General features: G+C 42.0%; 2 protein-coding genes across 4 annotated transcripts in view; one reads left to right on the top strand and one right to left on the bottom strand.

The window, feature by feature from the left end:
* Positions 1-8304, bottom strand: part of hecw2b (HECT, C2 and WW domain containing E3 ubiquitin protein ligase 2b) — a 78623-nt gene extending 70319 nt beyond the window's left edge. The window contains exons 1-2 of one of the 2 annotated variants that reach the window (XM_082523858.1): positions 7792-8304; positions 1447-2648 (exon numbers count right to left, since the gene is read on the bottom strand). In XM_082523858.1, coding sequence (XP_082379984.1) covers positions 1447-1828 — 382 coding nt within the window. In that variant the 5' untranslated portion in view covers positions 1829-2648; positions 7792-8304. The remainder of the gene's footprint in view (positions 1-1446; positions 2649-7791) is intronic. The other variant, XM_082523859.1, reaches the window with a different exon arrangement.
* Positions 8305-11801: 3497 nt separating this feature from the next.
* On the top strand, positions 11802-22654 carry gtf3c3 (general transcription factor IIIC, polypeptide 3). Of its 2 annotated transcripts, none has more exons than XR_014274636.1 (19): positions 11802-12069; positions 12200-12272; positions 12810-13126; positions 13198-13321; positions 13466-13657; positions 14437-14602; positions 14764-14911; positions 15007-15178; positions 15959-16059; positions 16151-16322; positions 16539-16741; positions 17500-17601; positions 18743-18875; positions 18966-19191; positions 19276-19330; positions 19777-19912; positions 21964-22088; positions 22191-22315; positions 22420-22532. XR_014274636.1 is itself a non-coding variant. In XM_082523865.1 (19 exons), the coding sequence occupies exons 1-19, from the start codon at positions 11977-11979 to the stop codon at positions 22540-22542; spliced, it is 2814 nt and encodes a 937-aa protein (XP_082379991.1). In that variant the 5' UTR covers positions 11802-11976; the 3' UTR covers positions 22543-22654. The 2 variants fall into 2 exon arrangements, 1 of the variants encoding a protein (XP_082379991.1); XM_082523865.1 differs by having other exon boundaries at positions 22163-22315; positions 22420-22654.
* The last annotated feature ends 1160 nt before the right edge of the window (positions 22655-23814 follow it).

Below are 23814 nucleotides of genomic sequence, written 5' to 3'. Positions count from 1 at the left end.
ACCACAGGGTGAGAGGCAGAGTACACCCTGAGAAATGTGCCAGCAACAAAAGAGTCCAACGTCTTGAAATGAAAAATGTACCCACAGAACGCCTGAAAAAGTAGTGAAAAAATAATGTGGCAGACTAGTCCATTTTTCAGAAATGGAACTGCAACAACCCAAAATGGCACTTTGTATGGCCACCACATGCTTTGATGCATGCCTGACAGCAGCAGAGCATGCTCCTAATCAGATGATGAATAGTGTCCAGGGGCATTTTTTTCCCCAGGGTATCACTGACCTTCTAGACCAGGGATGTCAAACTCAAATACACAGTGGGCCAAAATTCAAAACTGGAACAAAGTCGCGGGCTAACGTGAATATTTATTGAAATATATTTATTCCTCCAGATACAAGAATGAATCTTATGGACTCAAACATGTTTTGCTGAAAAACTGAATATGGAACAAGCAAAGCTTAATACTAAACAATATATATATTAGCTGTATAATACCAGTAGGCCAGCTCTAATAGTAATTTGGTATGGCTTCACGGGCCAAATGTAATTAGGCTGCGGGCCAAATGTGGCCCGCAGGCCAGAGTTTGACACCTATGGTCTAGACAGTGCGTTTCTGATCCGTTAGACATTTACACCAGTCGATCACTGGAGGTCGATTTGTAGGCTCTGCTACTGTTTATTCTGTTTCTTGCTGCACAAAGAAGCAGATACTGCTGAAATCTTACCAGCCACTTTAACCAGATTACCAGGTTTGGTCTTACTGGTTAAGAACAGATTACCGTACCAAGCTATGAACAAGACATTCAAACAGATTCAACAGGTATCACCTCCACTGTAACTGTAGGTTGTGGTCCTGAGTGTGATTACTGTGTTAGACTCTGCACAAATGAACCACACCACGAGTAAAACGAGCCAGAGTTACATTTAAAAGGGCCGAACACCAAAGGTTTGGAAACATCCTGAGAAACTTGGATCATTGTGCCAAAACCACAACACAGTCATCTGCTGTCCCATTTAAGAAAGCGAGCTATCTACATAGTCACAAAAATACAAAAAGAATTGTTAATAATTAGTAAAATTATATAAGTGTAATAAGTATAAAAGCAATAATAATAATAATACCTGTGCTAAAGTCATTAAAAGCTGTTGTAATTTTTCCCAACAGAACGGGGAGCATCTGATTAAAAATTAAGAAGCTTTTGTCTATTAAATCTTTCAAAAGTAATCCATGAAATCAATCTGGCATGTTGTCACAGTTACCAGCTACCTGTGCCAGAGAAACGCCCACCATCTTGTTCTGTACCTACGGGCCAGCTCTATGAGGTTACCTTGGATTGATACTAAGCTAACTTCAGCTTTGTTCTACTAGTTCACGAGTAACAAATAAGAGATTTATGCAGAGTAACTGCTGATAAAGTAGTAATTAAATTTGTTTTCCAGTTTCTCACCAATGTGGTATAAGCCGATCCAGTCAGTTGCATCCACTTCCTCCTTTATGTCCCAGGAGATCACCAGGTGGCTGTGACCCAGAGTCACCTGGTATGTAGAAGCTGTGAGCGATGACCGACTTTCTGAAGTCACCAGGTCTGTGTCACTATTGGCCCGCTGAAGCCCCAGTCCTGTTTCTGGCTGATTCCCTGATGACATTGTAGAGGAGGCCGAGGCCGAGGCTCCGATTGGTTCCTGCACTGACAAGCTGCAGACGCTGTCAGGCCCGATCGTGTAGGGTCGGGTATGTGGAGTGCGTCGACGCACCGCCAGCAGGTGTTCCCTGGCACTGCCACTAGGTGATGATGAGGATGATGAAGAGGCAGTGGCAGCTGTTGCCATGGTAACAGTAGAGCGAGGTGAAGGGAGGGGATGAGAAGTTAGGGGGTTAGGTGATTAGCTAGTGGTGCTGGTAGTGGTGAGTGTGGGATGTAAAGGTGGAGATGGTGATGATGGTGGTGGTGGTGGTGGTGGTGGGGGGGGGGGGTGACTATGGACAGGGGCGAGGGGGAAGGACAGCAGATGCAACAGAAAGGCGAACGGTGGTGACAAAACAAATGGACTGAAAAAAGAAAACAAATAAGGAAGTGGAAACGATGAAATCAGAGTATGAATAGCAAGAGATAAGACCAGCGACCTTACAGGAGAAAAGAGACGAAGAGGTGGAGGCAACTCTTCATCAGAACTGAATATTTGGAGCAGTGCAACTGCAGTATAAAGTAAAGGGAACTGCTTGGATCATATTTCCACTGAAAGAAATCTTCTGCTCGGTGGCAACATTTAGGACAAGGCACTTGAGAGTTCGCAGTTTCCACAAGCTATCATTGAGAAGAACGTAAAGTGTTGGTGGCTGAAGCTTCTGTAAGCAGTCATTTATATCCTGTCATGTGACACCAGTCCATTTTAACACACACTTAAGTGCCAACAGTACAGCAGCCTCTTGCTTAAGAATTAGTTTGCTTGAAAGTTTGAAAGGTTGAAAGTCATCCAGCCACACATTATAAAAAGAGAACCATGGAGGTGGGACAGGGGCAAAAAAGACGCAGGAGGAAGGATAAAGACGAAGCCAAGATGCTGCCACTTGTATGTCCAGGTAGGAGGAAGTGACGGGGGTGGTCCTACAATCCACAAGGACTGTCAGGGATGAAAGGAGGCTGGAAACCTAAAGGAGAGAAAAAGAAGCAGCTGATTAAACAGGAAGAAAACAGGAGTGAATTATCTTTTGTCATAATCTTTTGTGTGCTTAACAGTGGCTGATGTCACCTGAGACGACTGTCTGGATAATAATCCGTCAGTTTAAAATCATTTAAACGTTACTAGAGCCACTTGCAACACATGCAGAGCTTCGATAACAACAAACATGCAGCAATTAGCACAAATGTAACGTCTAAGGGTGCTTAGCGATCAGGGGCGGGGGGGTCATTTCACCATACACTGGCTGTGACCAGTCGCTCCCTGCAAGATTTCAGACAGAGGAGGTAAAGGAATTATAAGAAGAGTCGTCCAAGAGCCAAGGAACACTTGTGGAGAGCTACAGAAGGAGCTGGAATCAGCAGGTACATGTTTACAAGAAAACTATAATTAATGCACTCTTACAAATAACTTAATGAACATCTGCTGTTTGATTTCTTTGGATGTGATTGGATGAGTTATTACTGACGTGTGGTGAGAGTTTAATTTCAATAGTACCTTTGATAAATACATCTACTTAAAAAAAAGTGGTGACATATTCAGTACTTATTATTATCTACATGATACATTAATGGGAAGAAAAGCCGAAAACCATCCTGACACTGGCAAAGGCATCAACTACAGGCCACCACTACAGCATCATCTGCCCCTAAATTAAGGAAAATATCAATTATATATGAAGCAGCTGGAAGTGCTTTCAGCCTGCAGGTAAAATAAGTATTGTGTTGTGGTGTAATTTTCTGGCAGCAGGGACATCACAGTTAAATTATTAACTCTAAATTATTAAAAACTGTGTTTATCTTGAAGAGTTTCTGGTTAACCCAAAGTTAATAGCTAATTTTTTATAAATCTGGAGCAAGTGTGTAGAAAAAGAGCCGAGCTCTTCGACAGCACCAGTCACAGGGACGCTACATAAATAGCTGCAGCATGATTAGAGAACAATAGAGGGGCCAAAGGGAACAGCTTCCTGTTCCCAGCACACCCACCACATTCCTCCATGCCACTTTGTGTCTGTTTGTTTTTCCATGCATTGCTCTGCTCGAGCTTAGAAGCACAACAAAGTGACTGAGTGTGACAGACTCCAATTATTTAATTAACTGTCTGCACATAATTGAGACAACACTATCAATCTGAGAGATGTCAGGACAAACTAGAAATGCAGACAACAAATGCTTTTGTCTGAAGCAGTGCACTGATTGCTTTGCTTTTTTAAGTCATATAGCAGCTGCAGCACTGTATCCAGGACACAATGGCAACTTAACGTACCCTTCCAATAATTAAAAGAGATGCAAATAAAGTCTAGAAAGATGCATTCTGGACACATACGTACATGTTTACATTGACACTGAAATGCATTTGAAATAATTCAAATGTAACTCATATTGTACACAAACAGGCCGGATTTGTAGTTCAGATTCTGTAAACTTACCTAAACAACAACATTGTCCAGCCATAAATATTGCCAGTGTAAATTTGGCTATTATAGGATTTGCTCCTATATGAATGAAATTGTCCAAAATGTCTTGATATGTTGAAGGATTAAAACTTTTAACTAAAAACAGCCCCACACCATAATCCCCCCTCCACCAAACTTCACACTTGGCACAGTGGGGTCAGACCAGTACGTTTCTCCTGGTGACCACGAAACCCAGACTCCTCCATCAGACTGCCAGATGGGAAAAGTGTGATCCGTCACTCCACTGCTCTAGAGTATAGTGGCGGCATGTTTACACCACTGCATCCAACGCTTGCATTGCACTTGATGATGTAATGCTTGGATGCAGCTGCTTGGTCATGAGGCTCTCTACACACTGTTATTGAGCTAAAGCTCCAGAGCTCTATAGCATGCATGTCACTTGCATTTGCCACTAAAACAGACCTGGAGTAAAACATATTAAGCCCAAGCAGCCCATAGTTCTCTCTGAATATGCTATCATCCTTCAGTGTGGAGTCTGTCTACTCACAAATGCCAGGAAACAAAGAGGCAGAGCTGCCACAGAGATGCTGAGCATCCACTAGCATCCAAAACAGAAGCGCTTGTTACTGTAATCAAAATCCTTTACTTGGAAAAAGCAGGTGGGAGTTCTTAATTAAACCAGCTTTTCGAAAACTTAAATATGAAGAAAAGTTACTTTGAAGCTCCTCCCATCCACTGCAGTTCATGTTACACAGTGAAAAGTCTACAGTAACACTACAGACGTTAAATTAAACCATACGTACGCCGATGAACTATTAACTTAGTGTGACATAATGTTTAAAATGGGCATCTTTTCTGTCATAGTGATACCTGCAGTAACCAGGTCTGCTTGACCATCTATATTTCAAGGCTTTAGTAACATTGTTTTGTGGAGTTATAGAAATATAAATATATAAAAATTACATTTGAGTTGTGTTAATGTTTTAAAATATAAAAATTAAATCCCACACCGTCCCAACATGCCCGTAAAAATATACATGGGAGAGTAAAACGCCACTGACCTGGTGCTGTTAGGCAGGACAATAAATTATTAACATTTAAACCTAATGTTGCATCAAAGCACAGCGTGTTTTCTTTCTTGTTGCCACCACAGTAAAGGCTTAGAGCCACACATACTCATTCAAAAACACACAGGCGCACACACACACACACAAAAAGCATATACCCATGAACATACACCCACTTTATCTCATCCAGGAGCCACAACACTCTCAGAACTGCTTCTGGCTCCTCAGTATTTAAGGAAGCATTTCATGAAGAGTAAAGGCTATTTTATTTTATGCTTTAGTTTAAATGATATGTAAAACTTATTTTATTTGACATTAATGTGTTTGTGAATATTTGTTTTTGCATTTAGGGAAATGATTTCTACAAAAAAAATCTAATTTTTAATCAAAGGAAGGGTTTTTGCTTTTTTGGCAGATATTGTATCCTGTTAAACTGTTACAACACTTGAATTCTAAACTGGAACCAATGAGCAGTTATATTTTAAAAGACATGTAGGGCTAACCCTTTTGAATATTCACTGTTACTTGCTTAGGACGTATTTCTTATGTGATTACTTGACAGAGTAATAAACAGAAAACTCGCTAAAATAACCAACAGCTGCAACATAATACAAGATTTGAACTGCAGCCAGTTTGATTGGCTGGATGTTGATGTAACTGGAAATAAAAACTACTCACAGTTTTAATATTACCCACAGACTAGAATCAGCCGTTTACTGAGGTTTGTGTTTAAAATCAAAAAAGCAAGTTAGAAAAGACAGTCAGGAATTTAATTCAAGTAACAACAGGGCAGGATGTCCTGCAAAGGAAGTGGTATCAAGTATCAAGTCAATAGCCCCAGCTGTCCAAGGTAGGCTTAGTACACCACAGAACAGTGCTGCCAGTTTGCTAGTGAAAAAGTCACACATTCACCCAAGGAGAGAAAAACAAGTTGCCACTCAACCTACAAACAGACCCTTGGTTTATACTACAGTTTACTGTATACAGATTACACAGTCAGGCTCAGACCCTGAGTAGACGAGTGGACACGGTGAACAAATCAGAACTGCAGTGCACATTCAGGTCAACCTCAGAATAAGCCCTGATCCCCTGCTGAGTTTGTAAATGTGTACACAAAGTCATTCTCTCTCTTTAGGACAATTTCATTTTAATGACAGAGTCAAGAAAGGAAATCATTGCATAAAAGTTATAAACTGATCTGCAAGTCACTGAGTGACCTAAGTGATGGTGAAGCACACCTGTCGACAGATTCAGTTTCATCTATTTCAACTTCTCCAAAACCACAACAAGACCAAACAGCTGTGTCAGGGACAAGCTTCTATTCAATTCACTTTTATTTATATAGCACCAAATCACAACAAAAGTCGCCTCAAGGCGCTTCATAGATACAGAGAAAAACCCAACAATCATATGACCCCCTGTGAGCAGCACTTTGGCGACAGTGGGAAGGAAAAACTCCCTTTTAACAGGAAGAAACCTCCGGCAGAACCAGGCTCAGGGAGGGGCGGGGCCATCTGCTGTGATTGGTTGGGGTTCTAGACATGCACAAGGCTAAAACAAACTACAAGACCACCAGCAAAACATTTGGTGAGGTGGTGATCACTGTTTTTTTAGGATTATTAGAAAATGTTAGAAATATAAAATGACCATCAATCTCCAGACCATCGTTGGGTCTGGAATGATCATGAGAAATGTGCAACTTCAACGCAAAACTACACTGAAGGAGCTTGTTGATGATCTAACGGAAGTTGGGTCTCCAGTCACCAAGAACACTGCTGGTAACACACTTTGCTGTAACAGACTGCAGCACCTGCGAGGGCCCTGCTCAAGAAGGTACATGTACAGACCCATTTAAAGTTTGCCAGTTAACCTTTAAATGATTCAGAGGTTTGGGACAAAGTGCTGTGGTCAGATGAAATCGGACGCTTTGGCATCAACTGTGTTTGGAGGCAAAGAAATACTGAGTATGACCCAAAGAACAACATCCCCACCATCAAGCATGGAGGTGGAACCATTATGTTCTGGGGCTGTTTTCCTGCTAAGGGGACAGGATGGCTTCACTGTCCCATGTACTGTAAAGTACGAGAACTTCCAAAACAGTAAGAACAGTGAAGCGATGGGTCTCCAGCATGACGATGACAAGAGTCAAAGTGGAAAGACAATATGTGGAGGGGCTAAAGCTTTGAGGTGCTGAGCAGCAGCCCATAAGCCCAAAGGATTTACAGTTTCTGTAGAGACAAGTGGACCAAAACCTGTCTGCATATGTGCAAGAACGTCGTTATTGCAGAGAATGGTTCTGATAACAGGTTTAACTCTTTGCTCCTGCAGCTTTTCCTCCTGACAGCAATAAATGAAGCTGATACTCGAGGCTAAAGCGTGTGCTGTGTGTGCTGTGGCTAATTACAGATTTATTTGTTGCTGCTGCTACAAATGGATCAAAGAATGACTTCATCCGCTCACAATAGCAAGCTCGTCAGAGTCAGGCTGTTGCCTAAAGAAAATGGGATCATGCAGCGTTAACGGGAACAAAAACAACAGTTAAACCCAGCTGTTGAGGTTCTTCTCATAAACGCATACTCTGTTGTGCTACAAGAAGTGTGTTATTGCATATATAGAGGCGCCTTCCGTACCTTTGCTTTGAAAAACAAAAACAACCCGTCGTTTACACGCTGAGAGCGGCGAAAACACGTCGCGCACTGAAGGACAACAGGCCTCCTCACGGCCCTGACACAACAGATCCCTCATCAGCGGAATCCGCCGTCCAGAACCAGGCGCAACCCCGCCGCCTGCTCGTAACCCAACAAGGGAAGCAGCACCTCTTAAAACGTTTGCTTCTTACGGCTCCCGTTTATAAATCATGGTCCAACCTCGTTCTGTCTGCTGCTCGGCGAGGTTTCCGATTTAAAAGATCGACTTTGCCCGGACCGCTTCAAATCCCATCTCCTCGTTTCCTCGCATCCCTGCTCTTCATCCTTAGTTGGTACAGACGCCAACTACGCTGCGTGATCGAAAACAAACAGTACTCCGAACATGGAGCTGTGCTCCTGCTCAGGAACTTTTGTTTGTAACCAAACCAGTTCTTCCTGTGGGGAACCATGCAGCCCGTTCAGCGTCGAAATCACTGATTTGACTGACACCTCCCACCTCCATCCCCTCCTTACGCCAAACGTGCCAAACATGAGGGTCGGGGACCTTCAGGGGTCGCTTAGAAGTATTTCAATTACAGGAGGAGAATTACTGTGTTAATCACAGAATTCAGTATGCTGTTTATATTTTTTTTAAATGAAAAGTTGAGAATGTGAAAAGCATTGATATGAGAGGGACAAGGTCTGAATTAATAAAGAATAACTGCTTGAAGAAGGAAAATATACTAACAAAGGCTGAAACAAAAGCAAAAACATTCATGCCGTAGCAGCGCTATAGCTCGTAACCATGTAACAGGTAAATGTGTGCCTGAAGAGTAGCGACAGCACCCGGTCAGGATGACACTGTCACATTTCAAAAGCTATTTTTTTAAAAGAAAAAAAAAAGCATAAAGATGTCTTTTGCTAAGCTATGTTGCTGTATAGCTACAGCAGGGGTGTCAAACTCAAATACACAGTGGGCCAAAATTCAAAACTGGATCAAAGTCGCGGGCTAACATTAATATTCATTGAAAAAAAACTTCCTCTAAATATAACAAGGAATCTTTTCTTATGGACTCAAACAAGTTTTGCTGAAAAACTGAGTATGGAACAAGCAAAGCTTAATAAATGTATATATAACTTAATATTGCACACATGCAAAATCAAAGTTCCAATTAAATAACACATCAGTGGAATTCATTTCTTAAATAAAAACTGTATTTGCAGCCTTCTGAATTAAATTGTATCATTTTATCATTTGTCAAATTTTCATCATATTCTCCCACCTGCTCCTTTTTTTATTCTTTTAGCCATTTTGGGATCGGTAGCATGGCAGTATTTGCATGGTTGCTATGACTATAGTCAACAGAGGAGAGGGAGCTAATAAGTCCTGTCGTGACTGACAGGCCAAAACACCAACAGAGCATTCTAGGAATTGTAGTATTAGCAGTACATGACCTGTATAATAATGGCAGGCCAGCTCTAATAGCAATTTTGTATGGCTTCGTGGGCCAAATGTAATTAGGCTGCGGGCCAAATTTGGCCCGCGGGCCAGAGTTTGACACCTATGAGCTACAGCTAACTGCCACATCTAGCATAGCAACATATACAACACTGAAAGTGAAGTTGCTGAGGTTAATATTTTTCCTTCTTCCAGTTACTACTCAAGCCGTGCATTGTTGGCTTTGGGACCTCAGCTACATGTTTCTCCCAAGCTGGAAAGCACCACAGTAAAGTGCTTCCATTCACGACCAGTTTATACGTATCACCTAGTAAGGAATTTGTGTTTGATCGATTTGTTGTAACAGTGGTTCTTATTAAGAATTATAACAATAAATCAATAAATGCAATAAATTGATAAATCTGAAAGCCTTTTTTTGTTTTTGTGGGTTTTTTTATTTTTGTCCACCTTTAAATAGTGTGACATTTGTAAAGAAATATGTGGGTTGTGCCCATGAAAAACCTTAAAAATCTTCTCTGCCAATGCCAAACACCTTTCTGCTTTTATCTTCTATTAACTCCTGTCTGCAGTCCTGACCTGAACCCCACTGAATACTTGCAGGATCAGCTTAGGCCACAGGTGTCGAACTCCAGATGCATTACTAATGGTTTTCATCACACTTATTTGTGTTCAAAGTCTCCTTTCTCATAAGTTTGATTCTAATTTCTCGCTTGATGCTGTAAAATTGGGTTGCAGCGCTTTAACTGCAGCTGCAGCAGTCACGCAGAAACTTGAATGCAGTGTCGTATTGTAAAAATGCAAGTCGAGCAGGTACGTTATATAACTTTAAGTATTAAAGATAAATATATAAAAGATTTTAAAAAAATACAAAATTGAAAAAAGAAAAGGAAAGAAAAAAAGATGCAGAGCGATTTTTAAAAATAAAAAAAATTTAATTTTGGTGTTCTAAACCAATTCCAAATCTTCAAGGATATAATGCCTTTTAACCTGATTAGGGGGAAAAAATCTTTGACTAAAGTCATTCTAATAAATTTGGAGATTTTTCAGTCACTAAAGTCAATATATTGAATGCTGAGTTTGCTCAAACTAGGGACAGTGCAGCAGATCTTCTCTAACCGTTTTAGAGGAACTGGCATTGCTTTTATCACCGTGTATATTTTAGGATCTGTTCTTCACACAGTAACACATCACAAATATGATTCATGAAATGTGATATTTCCCAAAAACCTTTGGAAAACTCCCTTTTCATTCAAATTTTCTATTAATAATAACACATCTATAGTCCATACTGGTCTGTTATGTGAACTTCTGTTTATGAATCTCAGTAGAGAAGAGCCTGTTGATCAAACTGACTGCTTGTTATTAAGAAAAGATTAAACAGTTTTAGCTTTAAAGCAACATTCATGACACCAAAATCAATCACATTTCCCTCTTTATAAATGTGTGTGTCTGTACATACATGTATATATATTATTTTTAACGAGGTCCAAGTTGTGTGCGTGGGAGTTCGAAGCAGCCACTCCACCTAATGTCACTACTGTGCAGGATCCAAAAGCACAACGTGACAGCTCCTAAAGGGAAACAAGTCCAATTTAAAATCTTGAATAAAATTTACCCGACAAATAGACTCCTTGGTGATAGATTCAAAATAGAAACTGGTAATTGTGTATTTTGTGAAACAGAAGAGGAGGATTTGGACCATCTATTCTTTTTGTGCAATTTTATACAAATAATTTGGTTGGATTTTCATACCTGGCTTTATTCCAGTGGGATTCAAATTACCCCATTTACCTTAAATATGATATTGTTTGGAGTGTTTTTGAAAGAAAAGAAAGCTAACTAGAAAAATTTGCATTTCCTGCGAAAATGTAGTGTGGATGCTTAAAGCATCCACACAATTATGGTGTTAATGTGTTATTAATCTTGTGCAAGCAATTTATACATAAATGTCGTTTTTTAAGACTAAACCAACACTAGCTTACTGGAAAAACGACTTAAACCTGTTGGTTAAATCTTTGACCTTAGTTAAAAAGAAAAAGGCTGCTTTTTTTGTTTCCTTTGTGGAAGATTTTGATTTAGTGAGTTAATAATCTGTATATTTTCTTTTCCCCATGTATGGAAGTTGCTAATATGTAAGGAATGTTTATTCTCTCAATCTGTAATATATGGTGCATTTTGTTTGTATGTTAATATTACTAAAAAAAAATAATTAAAAAATAAAAAATAAAAAAATAAATAAAAAACAACAACGTGACAGCCCCACACAAACGGGAAATGTTTCGTTTTCTACAATGGGACGGAGTGCAGCTACAACAGGGAACACAAATACTGACAAATCATCTGACCACAAAGAAACAGAAACAGTTGGTTTTACAGTTATTTTAGATTAATAATACTGAACATTTGTGCTTTGTATTTTAAGCACAACTGCAATTCAGAAACAAAAGAAAAGAAACATAATTTAAAATGAATTATTTAATTATCCTCCCCATGACAAAGCTGCACTTGGTATGGCCCAATCAGCACTTCCTGTGCTGTTATTTTGAGAGCGCTAACCCGGAAGTTTTTGAAGGATCACGTGGTTGCCGTTTCATGTTAGTTAATGTTGACTTTTGCTACAGTCTGAGTTTAGAGTGCTAGCGGACGTCACGTATTGGATGTACAGCGTCGTACACATGATTTATGTGTCCGTAAACTGATGTGACAGCTTGTTTGAAGTGGCGGGAAACATGTCTGGATTCAGTAATGAGCTCATAGATTACCTCGAGGGTAGAATAACTTTTGAAGAGTTCGACAGAAGGAGAGACGAGCGGAAAGCCAAGGTAAGTTATGTTGTTAGTTCGGTAACTGTTAGCTGTCTAGCTGAGGCAGTATCACTCCTCAGCATCACTTGGACTTGTGCTCCACTTGTGTGACATAAAATTATATACTTCCTTCATTCTGACCTCTCAGTCAGGGCAGGTAGCTGAAGATGTGGAAGACGCTGAGCTCCCGTCGACGTCCGGACTCATCTCAACGAAGATCGGTAATCTCTCTCTGTCAGTGGCTCTGGAAATGTAAATAATGGACCCTTCTTTCAATAGATAGCGACACTGAATCCCATGAGCGAGTGTGTTGTAATTGTCATGGTTTTAGGAATATAACAAAGTTTTAAAAATAACTGGAACAACAAAACTGGATGAACATATTCACCAAATGTAAATTCCAACCTGCCATCATCTTTCCTCTAATGGAAAAACTAATAGATTTCAGTTCTGGACTATTTAGCCTTTATCATGCTTCTTGAACAGGTCAGAATTTCTCTTAATGGAACTCTTGTGATTTTCCTACTTTGACAAGTTAAAATGTCTGAAACTGCCTTTTATTTGATATCAACATCAATAAAAATGACAGATAATAACTACTGTTCTTAAGGGTCCACAAAGTACTGAGTGTTGCTCATAAAGCTATTGTTTTGGTCAGAGACTGCTTATAAAAACTGGGTCAGCTTACTTTGATTCCCATCCTGGATTGCATGCAAAGTATGGTAATGTTACTCAAGCCAGCTTTCCTGTCTTCTCAGAGGATGGAGTTAGCCCAGGAGTCCAGCTGGCCTTTGCCTCCATGCTGGGAGAAACTGCTGAACCACAGTCTTCAGAGGAGGAGGAGGAGGAGGAGGAAGAGCAGGACAGCCTGAGCTATGTTGATGATGCACATGATAAGGATTACATTGCAGACAAAGAAGAGTTGCAGGCAGAGGAGATAGGGAAGAGGCCAAGACAAGTGGGGAGACAACAGGGAAAGAAGAGTGAAGCTAAAGAAATGGCAGAAGATGTGACTGTAGGAGATGTGTTTGCACTGGAGATGGAGCTGAATCGAGAAAACAAGAAGATGATGAAGGTGAGACGGGCGAACGGTCATGCCTAGGTGAGTTTTTGCAGTTCTTAGTTAATATATAACTATGTGAACAGGGGCGTCGTCATGGCAGCAAGCTGCCCCGGGCTCTGAGAGGCTTGATGGGAGAAGCCAACATTCGCTATGCAAGAGGAGAGAAAGAGGACGCCATCCTGATGTGTATGGAGATCATAAGACAGGGTACGAAGTGGGTTTGCGTGACCTTACAGGCATATATTCACTCGCTGTTTGTGTCGACACTAACTTTGGTTTGTCTGTGTGCCAGTTAGTGTTCAAACACTATGAAAAGTTAAAAACAAAATCTCTTCTCCCTTTGTCCCTCAGCTCCTCTGGCATATGAGCCTTTCTCCACGTTGGCTATGATCTATGAGGATGAAGAGGACATGAGCAAAGCGCTGCAGTTTGGCCTGATCGCCGCCCACCTCAACCCCTCGGACTGCGAGGAGTGGATCAGACTGGCTGAAATGTCTCTGGAGCAGGACAACATCCAGCAAGCCATCATCTGCTACAGCAAAGGTCAGTCTGACACGGACCGGCACGCATCACTTCCCACTGGAACTTCACATCTGTTTATTGTCTGTTGGTGGGCCTGTTGAACAACACAGTCCCTACCTGTTGTGTTAAAGTGGATGTTCATTACTGCAGGGCCAGTACTTCAATCCCATGGTCCTATAGCTATATTTATGCTGCAGTAATAAGCCCTGTAATTTCCTCAGTCTGTAGTTGGGGTGATTGCTGCAGCATATTTAAAACTCTCAGACTGGATTTACTTAGTGGGATAAACTGGCTTAAGGCTGCAGTTGGAAGAGCCATGCAAAGTAACAAATCACCCGAGGGGCTGAGAAATGAACTAATAAAAGTAACGCACATCAAGTGTGTTTGTCTCTACAGTTTCTGATCAAACAGCACAAGAACAATGGATTTTCTGATGTAAGAGCAAAGTCAGAAGGTGTCAGGGATTGTGTGGGGTCTTAAATATGGGACAGGTGTTCCTCTGGATGAGTCCTGCGTACCACTTGAGCTGTCGAATCTATCCAGAGACGAGCTGTTTTAGTGCAGACAAGTCCAACGTGTAAATCTGAAACGTGTCTGTGAACTTTGTACAACAGAAAACAGTCAAGTCCTGACAAATCTGCGGTTTAAAAATGACTGCTACTGCGCCTTCTATCGTCGGTGCTTCTCATACCGTTGAATTGTGGAATATGAGCCACCACTGCAAAACAAACAGGGACCAGGGAAACGCTGGTTATCATTTATATACTTCTCTAGGTTCAAGCCTTGCTCCATTTCCACAGCTATCAAGTACGATCCTACCAATGTGCGCTATCTGTGGGAGCGCTGCAGCCTGCAGATGCGCCTGGGAGAGCACAAACAGTGCATGGACGGCTACCGCAGGATCCTGTCACTTCTGCCGCTGGAGGATGGAGAGCACTTCATACAGCTCTCTAAAGACATGGCCAAGTAAGGGACACACACTGACATGCTATGGTATGTGTTTTTATATACACATAAACTATGTTCTCGTTTTCCCCCCTAAAATACCGTCACCTCAAACCATCTGATCTTGGATTATCACCTTGACAGTTCAGTTATCGGTATTTGCTTGTGTGGGTCGTGTTTAGGAGTTACTATGAAAGCAGTGACCTGCCCTCAGCTCTGAGTGTGATTGAGGAAGCTTTGGCACGACACCCCGACCTGGTCAGTGATGACTTTATCAACATGGCCGCTGAGCTTTATATCACCAACCGGCAGTACAACAAGGCCCTGCAGGTGGGTCTCTGTGGAAAAACCTTTATTGCCGTTTAGACTGAGAACAAATGCTTTCGGTTTAAATGGATAAACATTCCACGTGTTTGCTCTCCTAGGTCTTGGTGCAGTTTGTAGGCATCGTTTTGGTCAGAAGTGAATCCACTTCAGATGTTATTCCACCAACACAAGAAGAGAAGATTAAAGAGGAGAGCACCGAAGACCAGGAGAAGCAACCTGCAGACGGGACACAGTTACAGAAGGAAGAACAAGCTGCAGCAGAGGAGAGCGGTAAGTTGCAACGACATGAGGCGCTACACATTTACATCCTTACAAGAGGATTCAAACTCATCGTGGCTGTTCTTCATCATATGAAGAACTCTCATAGCCTTCATGACGTCACATAGGAAGTGCAGAAAGATGAGGACACAAAGTGAGCGTTCGTTGTGGCTTCTTTAGTGGTGCCTCTGTGACTACGTTTGCATAAACAGGATGTGTTTAGATGTTGTTGTTTTTCAAAATGTTTTCCACACTCGAGCACTCAGTGATCTCAAAAGACACTTCAACAGATGCATGCAGCGATCGCTTTATATCAGCAAAATCACCTGTAACTCGTGATTGTGTGTTTAACACTTGCAACATACTCGATAACATTTCTTATATTCAGAATTATTTAATGAGGGGTGGAATCACATTTTCTGTCTTTCCTCAGTATTTCATGTCCACGCACAGAAAATCCAGACATTAAAACATTTCTTTACTCAAACTTTTCATTCCACATATTAAACAAACGTATGCTTTCATTTTATCTTTGATTAAGAATAAAGGTGATTTACTGTTAACACAAATAGATAAACTCTGTTTAGCACCATCTATCATTTTAACATAAGGCTGGATGCTACCTTTGGCAGCAATCCTGCTGAGACACGTTGGCATGGCTTCAAATAGGATATTCAGTCTCAAAACCCTCTAAGTAGAGTGGGCCAAACATCCTCCAATGACGTGAAAGAATCATTGCCTGAGTCTTTGGGGAACTCTTTTTACTGATTGGTCGTTGTGTGCTGTTTCCAGGTGAAATTGTGGATGTACAGGTACCAGACAGCGTCCCAGTGGACCTGAGGACCAAGTTAATTGTGTGCTTCATACACCTACATGTCTACGCACCCACCGAGGTAAAACAGGACTCAAAAACATACAGAGCTCAGATTATTAATGAAGTCTTTATTAAAAGATCATTTCATTTTAGAATCTTCTTGCTTTTAGGGCTTGGTTTCAACACTGATGGAGCAGAGTCCAGAAGAGATCGGCGACTTGTACCTGGATGTCGGTGAAGCGTATCTGGAAGAGGGCAAGTACATGTCTGCTCTGCCTCTGCTGACTGCCCTCGTCGTATCTGAAAAGTACAACCTGGCTGTTGTTTGGTTGCGGCATGCAGGTAGGTCCAGCAAAAAGGGAATGATGTTAAAGGAAGAGGTGCGTCTGCAAACTTAGACTAAAAAGACATTTCACCTTCCATCCCGACTATTCTTCATGTGTGAAACTCTGTAACAACAGAGAAGCCAAGACCTTAAACGAGGTCTCACTTCAGGTCTGGCTTGGAAAAAGAAAACCACTGTTATGTGTCTTTGTCACTTTCCTTTGTCATCTGCAGAGTGTCTGAAGGCTTTGGGCCACATGGAGGCAGCAGCAGAAAGCTACACCAAGGTGGTGGAGATGGCTCCGCAGCACCTAGAGGCCCGGCTCTCCCTTGCCACACTGCAGCAACAGTTGGGCCGCATGGATTGTGCCCTTAAGGCGCTGGAGTCCATGTATGATAGCAACATACTAGCACACGATTCTTCAGCCGCACAAAAGGCAGGGGATCTTTGTTTTTGCTTTTTGCATTATCACGTTAGGTTGCATTATCTTACATTTACAATGTTCCTGAAATGTCATGGAGGGTTCTTAGAGGTCTTTTTCATGGACATTTTCTGGTAACAGCAAAGGGGGAAAAGGAGTGCAAACCTCTGTCCTGTCAGGAGGCACTGACAGTCACACCTTATAAAGGGGCATCCCCACTGAAGCTGTAATCAGCAACCCAGTGACCAGAGACCACGGAAAGTGAATGTATTTGGGAACTTCAAGCAACAATGGGTGAGATAGTGTAGTGATGTGAAGTGGGTGGGTGCCACTTTTGGCTTCTCTCAGCTTAGACGTGAGCCATTGAAGTGATTAGGTGTGGAGAGCACAATAGTGAGTTGGATTTGGAGCCCGGCGAGTCTGGTAGTTAGTTTCCAACTGTTAGTGGTAATATGATGCAGAGTGAGCAAACGACTTCCTGCCCACATCCCCCTCATTGCTTCATTGTTTAATGCACGACTCCTCAGAGCTTACAGTGTAATCATGCGTGTTTGACCCACAGCAGTTTACCTGCTTTCATAGTTTACTTGGATTCTGGTTAAACACAAGATTTCTGTGCTTTCCAGACCTGAGCTGAGATTAGAGTCAAGAACACGTAGTCTGGTTACCAGCTGGAAAAAGGAAAACCATCACCTGCAGCATTTGGGGATGCTATGCTGTTTGGTCAGTGCTCTGTGTTTGGTAACTGGTTTTGTATATCTCTGTGTTTGTAGGAGTTAAAGCTTTTGCTCCATCGCTCTACGCTCCTGAAGACACAGGGGAAAATGCAGGACTACCTGGACACTGTGATCACTATGATCTCGATGCTCCTCAAGGTAACACACTTTACGGTTGCTTTTTATCCGTCAGCCGCTCATGATGGGGGGTCGTCGTCACCCTGCTGGACGGGCAGCATGAATAAGTTTGTGAATGTGAGAACTCTAAAACGAAGCTACATTGGAGTTTCAGATTGATGGAATAGGAGTCTGAGAGATGGCCGCCACAAATATTCTGTTTTTATTCATACTGCGGCTATAAAGAGTGCTTTTTCCTCTCTGATAGAGTCAAAGGAGTTGGTACAACTGTTCCACATATAGAATACACTACGTTTGACCTCAGCTCTGCAGTCTAGCCAAGTGTCAGTGAAATCAAAGAGGGAATGATCTTAGACGTTTTGAAAAAATGCAGAACTACTTGGATGCTTTGAATTTGGGAGGAACGTTCGGCTGGATCAGAGCTAATCTGCCTGACACGTAAATGATGTTAACTAGTTCGCATTAGCAGCTGGGTTATTGCATTAATATTTCATAATTCAGTAAACAGGGCGGCACGGTGGTTAGCACTGCTGCTGCACAGCAAGAAGGGCCTGAGTTCATTCCACCATTTGTGGGTTCAGTCCAAACACATGCAGTTTGTGGGGACAGGTTCATTGATTATTCTAAATTGCCCACAGGTGTGAATGTGAGTGCGAACGATTGTCTCTGAGCCCTGCGACAGACTGGCGACCTGTCCAGGATGTGCCCCGCCTCTCGCCCTGTGACAGCTGGGATAGGATCAATAAGTAAATATATACTATACCAACAATATTAATGCACTTACCAGGAGAACTGTGACTGCTCTCAGTCTGTCAGTGATATTGACACAAGTACAAATGGTGTAAACACAACTTTAGTGTAAGTTCAGTTTGTTGTTCTTGATATGTAATTGTTTGGTTTTTGACTGTTGGTTCAATTCTTAACAAACATTTTTATCATTCAAGTTATTTTGTACCCGACAGGGAAAAAGGACAAACGCCTCAAAGTTGATAAGACGGGCTTTTTACTGTAGTTTGTTTACTGAGAGTTCTCCTCAACAATGAGGTTACTGTGAGAGAAGGTGAATCTGAACAAATAAATGCTCCATTTTTTGTTTTTGTTGCGCACATTTCATTGCGTCCTGGGAGTCATTCAAAGGTGCATAACGCATGCATGTTTATAGGTGGCCATGCAGCGAGCTAAGGTGTGTGTGAGCTCTGTAAACGTGTCAGGTGAGAATCACCTGAGGCTCGTGAAGGTCGAAGACATGCTACCAGAGATTGCTGACCATGAAACGGCCTATCTGGACAACACTGGTATGTTATCTTTGTCTGCATCGTACTTGGCTACAAGGTAGAGCCCGTAGTTGGTCTGGTCACTGGATTTCACTTTGTCACTGTCATCAGGTAAAACCAACGTCCTGTCCAAAGAGGACTGGTGGCAGCTGCTGCTGAGCTGTGTGCTGACGCTGTGTGAGGTGCAGCGCTTCCAGGAGGCGGAGATGCTTGTGGATTCGGCCATGGAGTTCTACTCGTTCTATGACAACAAGCCCAGGAGGAAAGAACTGGAGTTCATTGGCCTGTCTGCCACAATCCTGGACCACAACTATTACAAGGCCTACAACTACATCAGGTAGTTAATATGGGCGTGGCCTGGCATAAAGAGCATGCCGCAATTATAATAAATATAACATTTCTCTGTTTTTCCTCTCAACAGACTGATGCTGTTGGAAAATGTGGCTCTGCCTCAGCTTTGGAATATTTTTAACCAGGTCTGCTTGTGTGTCAGCAGAATAGAAGATCACTAAAGGAGAAACTGGCCCAACTATTTTACTAAACTCTTTTCTTTCTAGGAATTAAAGCGGCACATTTGTGAGGACAAACTTTTAAATATATTTAAAAGTATTTGTTTGTATTCAGGAAATGCGTCACTACACTTCTTAATGAGAAGCAGGAAAGTTTGTCCTCATGAAATGTGCCTGCTTTCTTCTGAAACGACCACTTATCTTGAATTTTGACTCTTTCATTTTTACCGTCTTTGCACAGTTGATTTATTTATTAACCAGAGAGCCTCTGATGCATTGTCATAGTCTGTATGAAGATTTACTGCTAATACTAAATATTCAAATGAATCAAAAGCATAGATTTCCTGAATTTGGTGGAAAGATTTTGTAAACAAATGTTTGTTTGTTTTGTTTTTTGTTTTAACTCTCTGCAGCTGACAATAACGTCGCAGCACCAGCGCCACCATCGCTTCTGTCTGCGCATGCTGTTTAAACATCCTGACAATCACGCCCTCTGTGTTCTCTGCGGACATAACGCCATGGTGTCAGGGAGCTTCAAACATGCTCTTGGTACTCGCACACGAATCGACTAACTAGAGATGATAAAAACATTTAACATCACTACCGTACTTCAGCATATCTTACATGATTGATTTTAGACCACTTTGGAGTGTGACGACCATCACAGCATCAGCGCTATAATCAGGGACCGCGTCATGTTGTTGTCATTTTAAGAGGAACATGTGATCTGCCACTGATGTGCACCAGCATTTTAAAGGAGCCCTTCCTTTGCTTACGCCACACCTCTCAAACTAATGTCATCAAGTTTTGCTTATTAGCTTGTTCTTGATTGCAGATGTCGATGATCACATACCTCCAACACTGCTTTGCATTGAAAGAGAATTATGTGAATTAAAATGTGTTTTATAACAATATCCAAGCAACTGGACACATATTGGTAAAGTAACATTGCTTAAAATGATATAAAACACTAAAAAGGTGCTTTGAGTGCCAAAGAGATTTGATCCCAACATTTAAATAAATAATTAACAGTCTAGCAGTTTTGTCTCCGTTAAATCTCACAAGATATTTCTCTGTTTTTCCTACATAGTCGATTTAAATGACAGTCGGCATAATTTTCGAGTCGTCAGCCATTAGAGTATAATTCAAATGTTACTGAACTAAACTCCCGATGAAAACAGTTTTTCAAAAATACAAAACTTGAAACGCACGCTTCCAAATTATTACGCACACACAGTTTCAAAAGATTTTACAGGTTGTAGAGAATTGAAAATGGTGATTTGTTGAATTTGCAGCATTAGTGGATCAATTTCACTGAAATCAGAAACATCCTAACAGGTCAAGTTACACATTAACACAGGACCCCTTATTTGATAGCAGTTCTACAATTCTTGGAAGTTTTTGGAAAGTTTCTGCTTGAATGTGTTTGCAGGATGTCAGAATAGCCTCCCGGAGCTGCTGTTTGGATGTGAACGGCCTCCCACCCTCATATTTGTTTGCTTGAGGATGTTCCAAAGGTTCCCAATAGGATTGAAGTCAGGGAGGAATGGGGACCACACCATGAGTTTCTCTCCCTTTATGCCGACAGCAGCCAATGATGCAGAGGTGTTCCTTGTAGCATGAGGTGGTGCATTGTGTTGCATGAAGATGGTTGTGTTGCAGAAGGCACAGTTCTTCTCTTTCTACCATGGAAGAAAGTGGTCAGTCAGAAACTCCACATCCTCTGCAGAGGTCATTTTCACTCCTTCAGGGACCCTAAAGGGGCCGACCAGCTCTCTCCCTGTGATTCCAGCTCAAACATGACTCCACCTCCTCGCTGACGATGCAGCCTTGTTGGGACACGGTGGCCGTCCACCTCTGCATCCATCTGGACCATCCAGGGCTGCGCTGCACTCACCAGTGACCAAGACCGTTTGAAAACGAGTCTTCTTGTAGTTCTGGGCCCACTGCAGCGTTTCTGCTTGTGAGCATTGGTTGGAGGTGGTTTATGCACAGCTGCAGGTCTCTGGAAGATCCTACAGCTTGATGTTCGCAGGGCTCCAGAGGCACCAGCAGCTTCAAACATGTGTTTGCTGCTTTGTGATGGCCTTTTAGCAGCTGCTCTCTTAACCTGATGCATTTGTCTGAAACCTTCATCATTGTGCCTTTACCTGCACGGACCCATGTGTGCTCTGACTCACAAATCTCTTAACATGATGGTGATCACGCTGAAATATTTGTGAAATATCTCGTTACGTGTCCAAGGCATTCAACTATTTCACACTTTTCAGCAGCAGAGATCCTTTTTCATTCCTCTGTTTCTTGAAAATGGAGGCCTGCTTAATAATGTGGAACATCCTCCTTTAGTAGTTTTTCCTTTAATTGGGCTCAGCTGGCAAACTAACGATCACAGGGGTCCGAGGTTGATTTCAGTGAAACACAGAGTCCTGAGACACACTCCCATCCATGGTTTTTATCGAAGAACAGCTTATTTAATCTTTGACACTTAAACACAATTTGCATAATAACTTGGAGCGTGGTGTAAAGGGTTTAGGGATTATGTTCACACTTGGTCCACTTTGCACAGTAGTACATTTTTCAAACACTGGATGTGTTTTCAGGTCAGTATGTTCAGGCCTTCCAGACTCATCCCAGCAATCCACTGCACAGCCTGTTTGTAGGTCTCACCTTCTTCCACATGGCATCTCAGAGGTTTGTGGCTAAACGGCACACGCTGGTGCTGCAGGTACAGAGTTCGTTTATTTCTGTGCACAGTTCAGTCCTATAGTCTGTTCTTTTAAAACCAACGTGTGCTCTCAGGGTTTCTCCTTCCTGTGGCGTTACGTAGAGCTTCGTGGAGAGTGTCAAGAGAGTATGTACAACCTAGGCCGAGCGCTGCACCAAATGGGCCTCACACACTTGGCTATGCATTACTACCAAAAGGCGCTTTTACTACCAGCAAAACAACTGGAGGTGGGTAAAAACACAACTTGCTGCTCAGTGCAAACGTAGCCTTTAGGACAGTGATGGATGTTTGCCTCTTTCTCTCTCCCTTTGTCTTCTTATTTTTTCTGCAGGGCATCCCAGGTGACCAGGTTGATCTGAGGAGGGAGATTGCCTTCAACCTGTCACTCATTTACCAGGCCAGCGGTGCAGTGGAAAAGGCCAGATACCTCCTGAACACACACTGCATTATTTGAAAATGCATACTCGTCTTTACTGGTTCTTTTTCATTAGAAATTTCTACCAACTAAACCCCCATGAAATGGATTCAGGAAGTCTTATTTATTAAAAAGTGTTTGTAAATATTTACCATTTTGTATGGCGTATGTCATTTCTACATTTGTGCGGATTTATCTCTGTAGTTCAGTGTCTGATAACATTTGAGGCATGTACTGATACTGGATCTTTCAGTTGTATTATTTTTGCAAGACCTATAGTGTCTGTCTGCTGTTATACAAATTACCCTAGAAAAGCCCTCGTTTATTTTAATAAAGAAATACAGAACAAAGTATTTGAGGTGACAGTGTTAGCCACTGATCCACCCTGCTGGCTGACAACAGGATAAATCATTACCAAATCTCAGAATCATGTATAAAATGTCAAAATTCAATTTTATTTTATTTACACAGCAAATCACAGCAACAGTCGCCTCAAGGAGCTTTTATATTGTAAGGTTGACCCTACAATAACACACAGAGAGAAAAACCCAACAATCATATGACCCCCTATGAGCAGCACTTTGGCGACAGTGGGAAGGAAAAACTCCCTTTTAACAGGAAGAAACCTCCAGCAGAACCAGGCTCAGGGAGGGGCGGGGCCATCTGCTGTGATTGGTTGGGGTGAGAGAAGGAAGACAGGATAAAGACATGCTGTGGAAGAGAGACAGAGGTTAATAACAGATATGATTCAATGCAGAGAGAAAAGGGGGAAGGAATGGAGCCGAGTCTCCAACTGCAGCATCTGTAACAAAACACACTAAGAGTGCTGAAGACCTGAGGCAGCAACCATCCTTCAGCAGAAAGAAGAGGGAGGCCCCAGATGGTGTGCCTAAACTTAAAGTCTGCATTTATACACCTCTGTATTTAATCTTTAGTTATCATTGACCTCTGGCTCTGTCTTTATCCTGTCTTCCCTCTCTCACCCTAAACAGTCACGGCAGTTGGCCGCCCCTCCCTGAGCCTGGTTCTTCCAGAGGTTTCTTCTATTAAAAGGATATTTTTCCTTTCTTTAAATAAATGTGAATAGAATTAAGCGCTTCATTTTCAGAGGAGCAACGCAGGCAGTGGAGCCCATTTGTTGCTAATGGGCTCAGTATGGTTCGCCATTGGCAGACTGCAGGTATGGACTGCAAAGTGTATCTGTGGCCAGATGTAGGCAGCATCATCCACGTCGAACTGCATAAACAATAACTGTGTTGGATGGTTTTGTCATTCCTGTTAGATCAACCCTCACACTCTACTGGCACAATT

The sequence above is a fragment of the Aulonocara stuartgranti genome (genome assembly GCF_965226115.1).
Source record: "Aulonocara stuartgranti genome assembly, chromosome: 23".
Taxonomy (NCBI): Eukaryota; Metazoa; Chordata; class Actinopteri; order Cichliformes; family Cichlidae; genus Aulonocara; species Aulonocara stuartgranti.
This window is presented reverse-complemented; position numbering and strand designations above follow the sequence as displayed.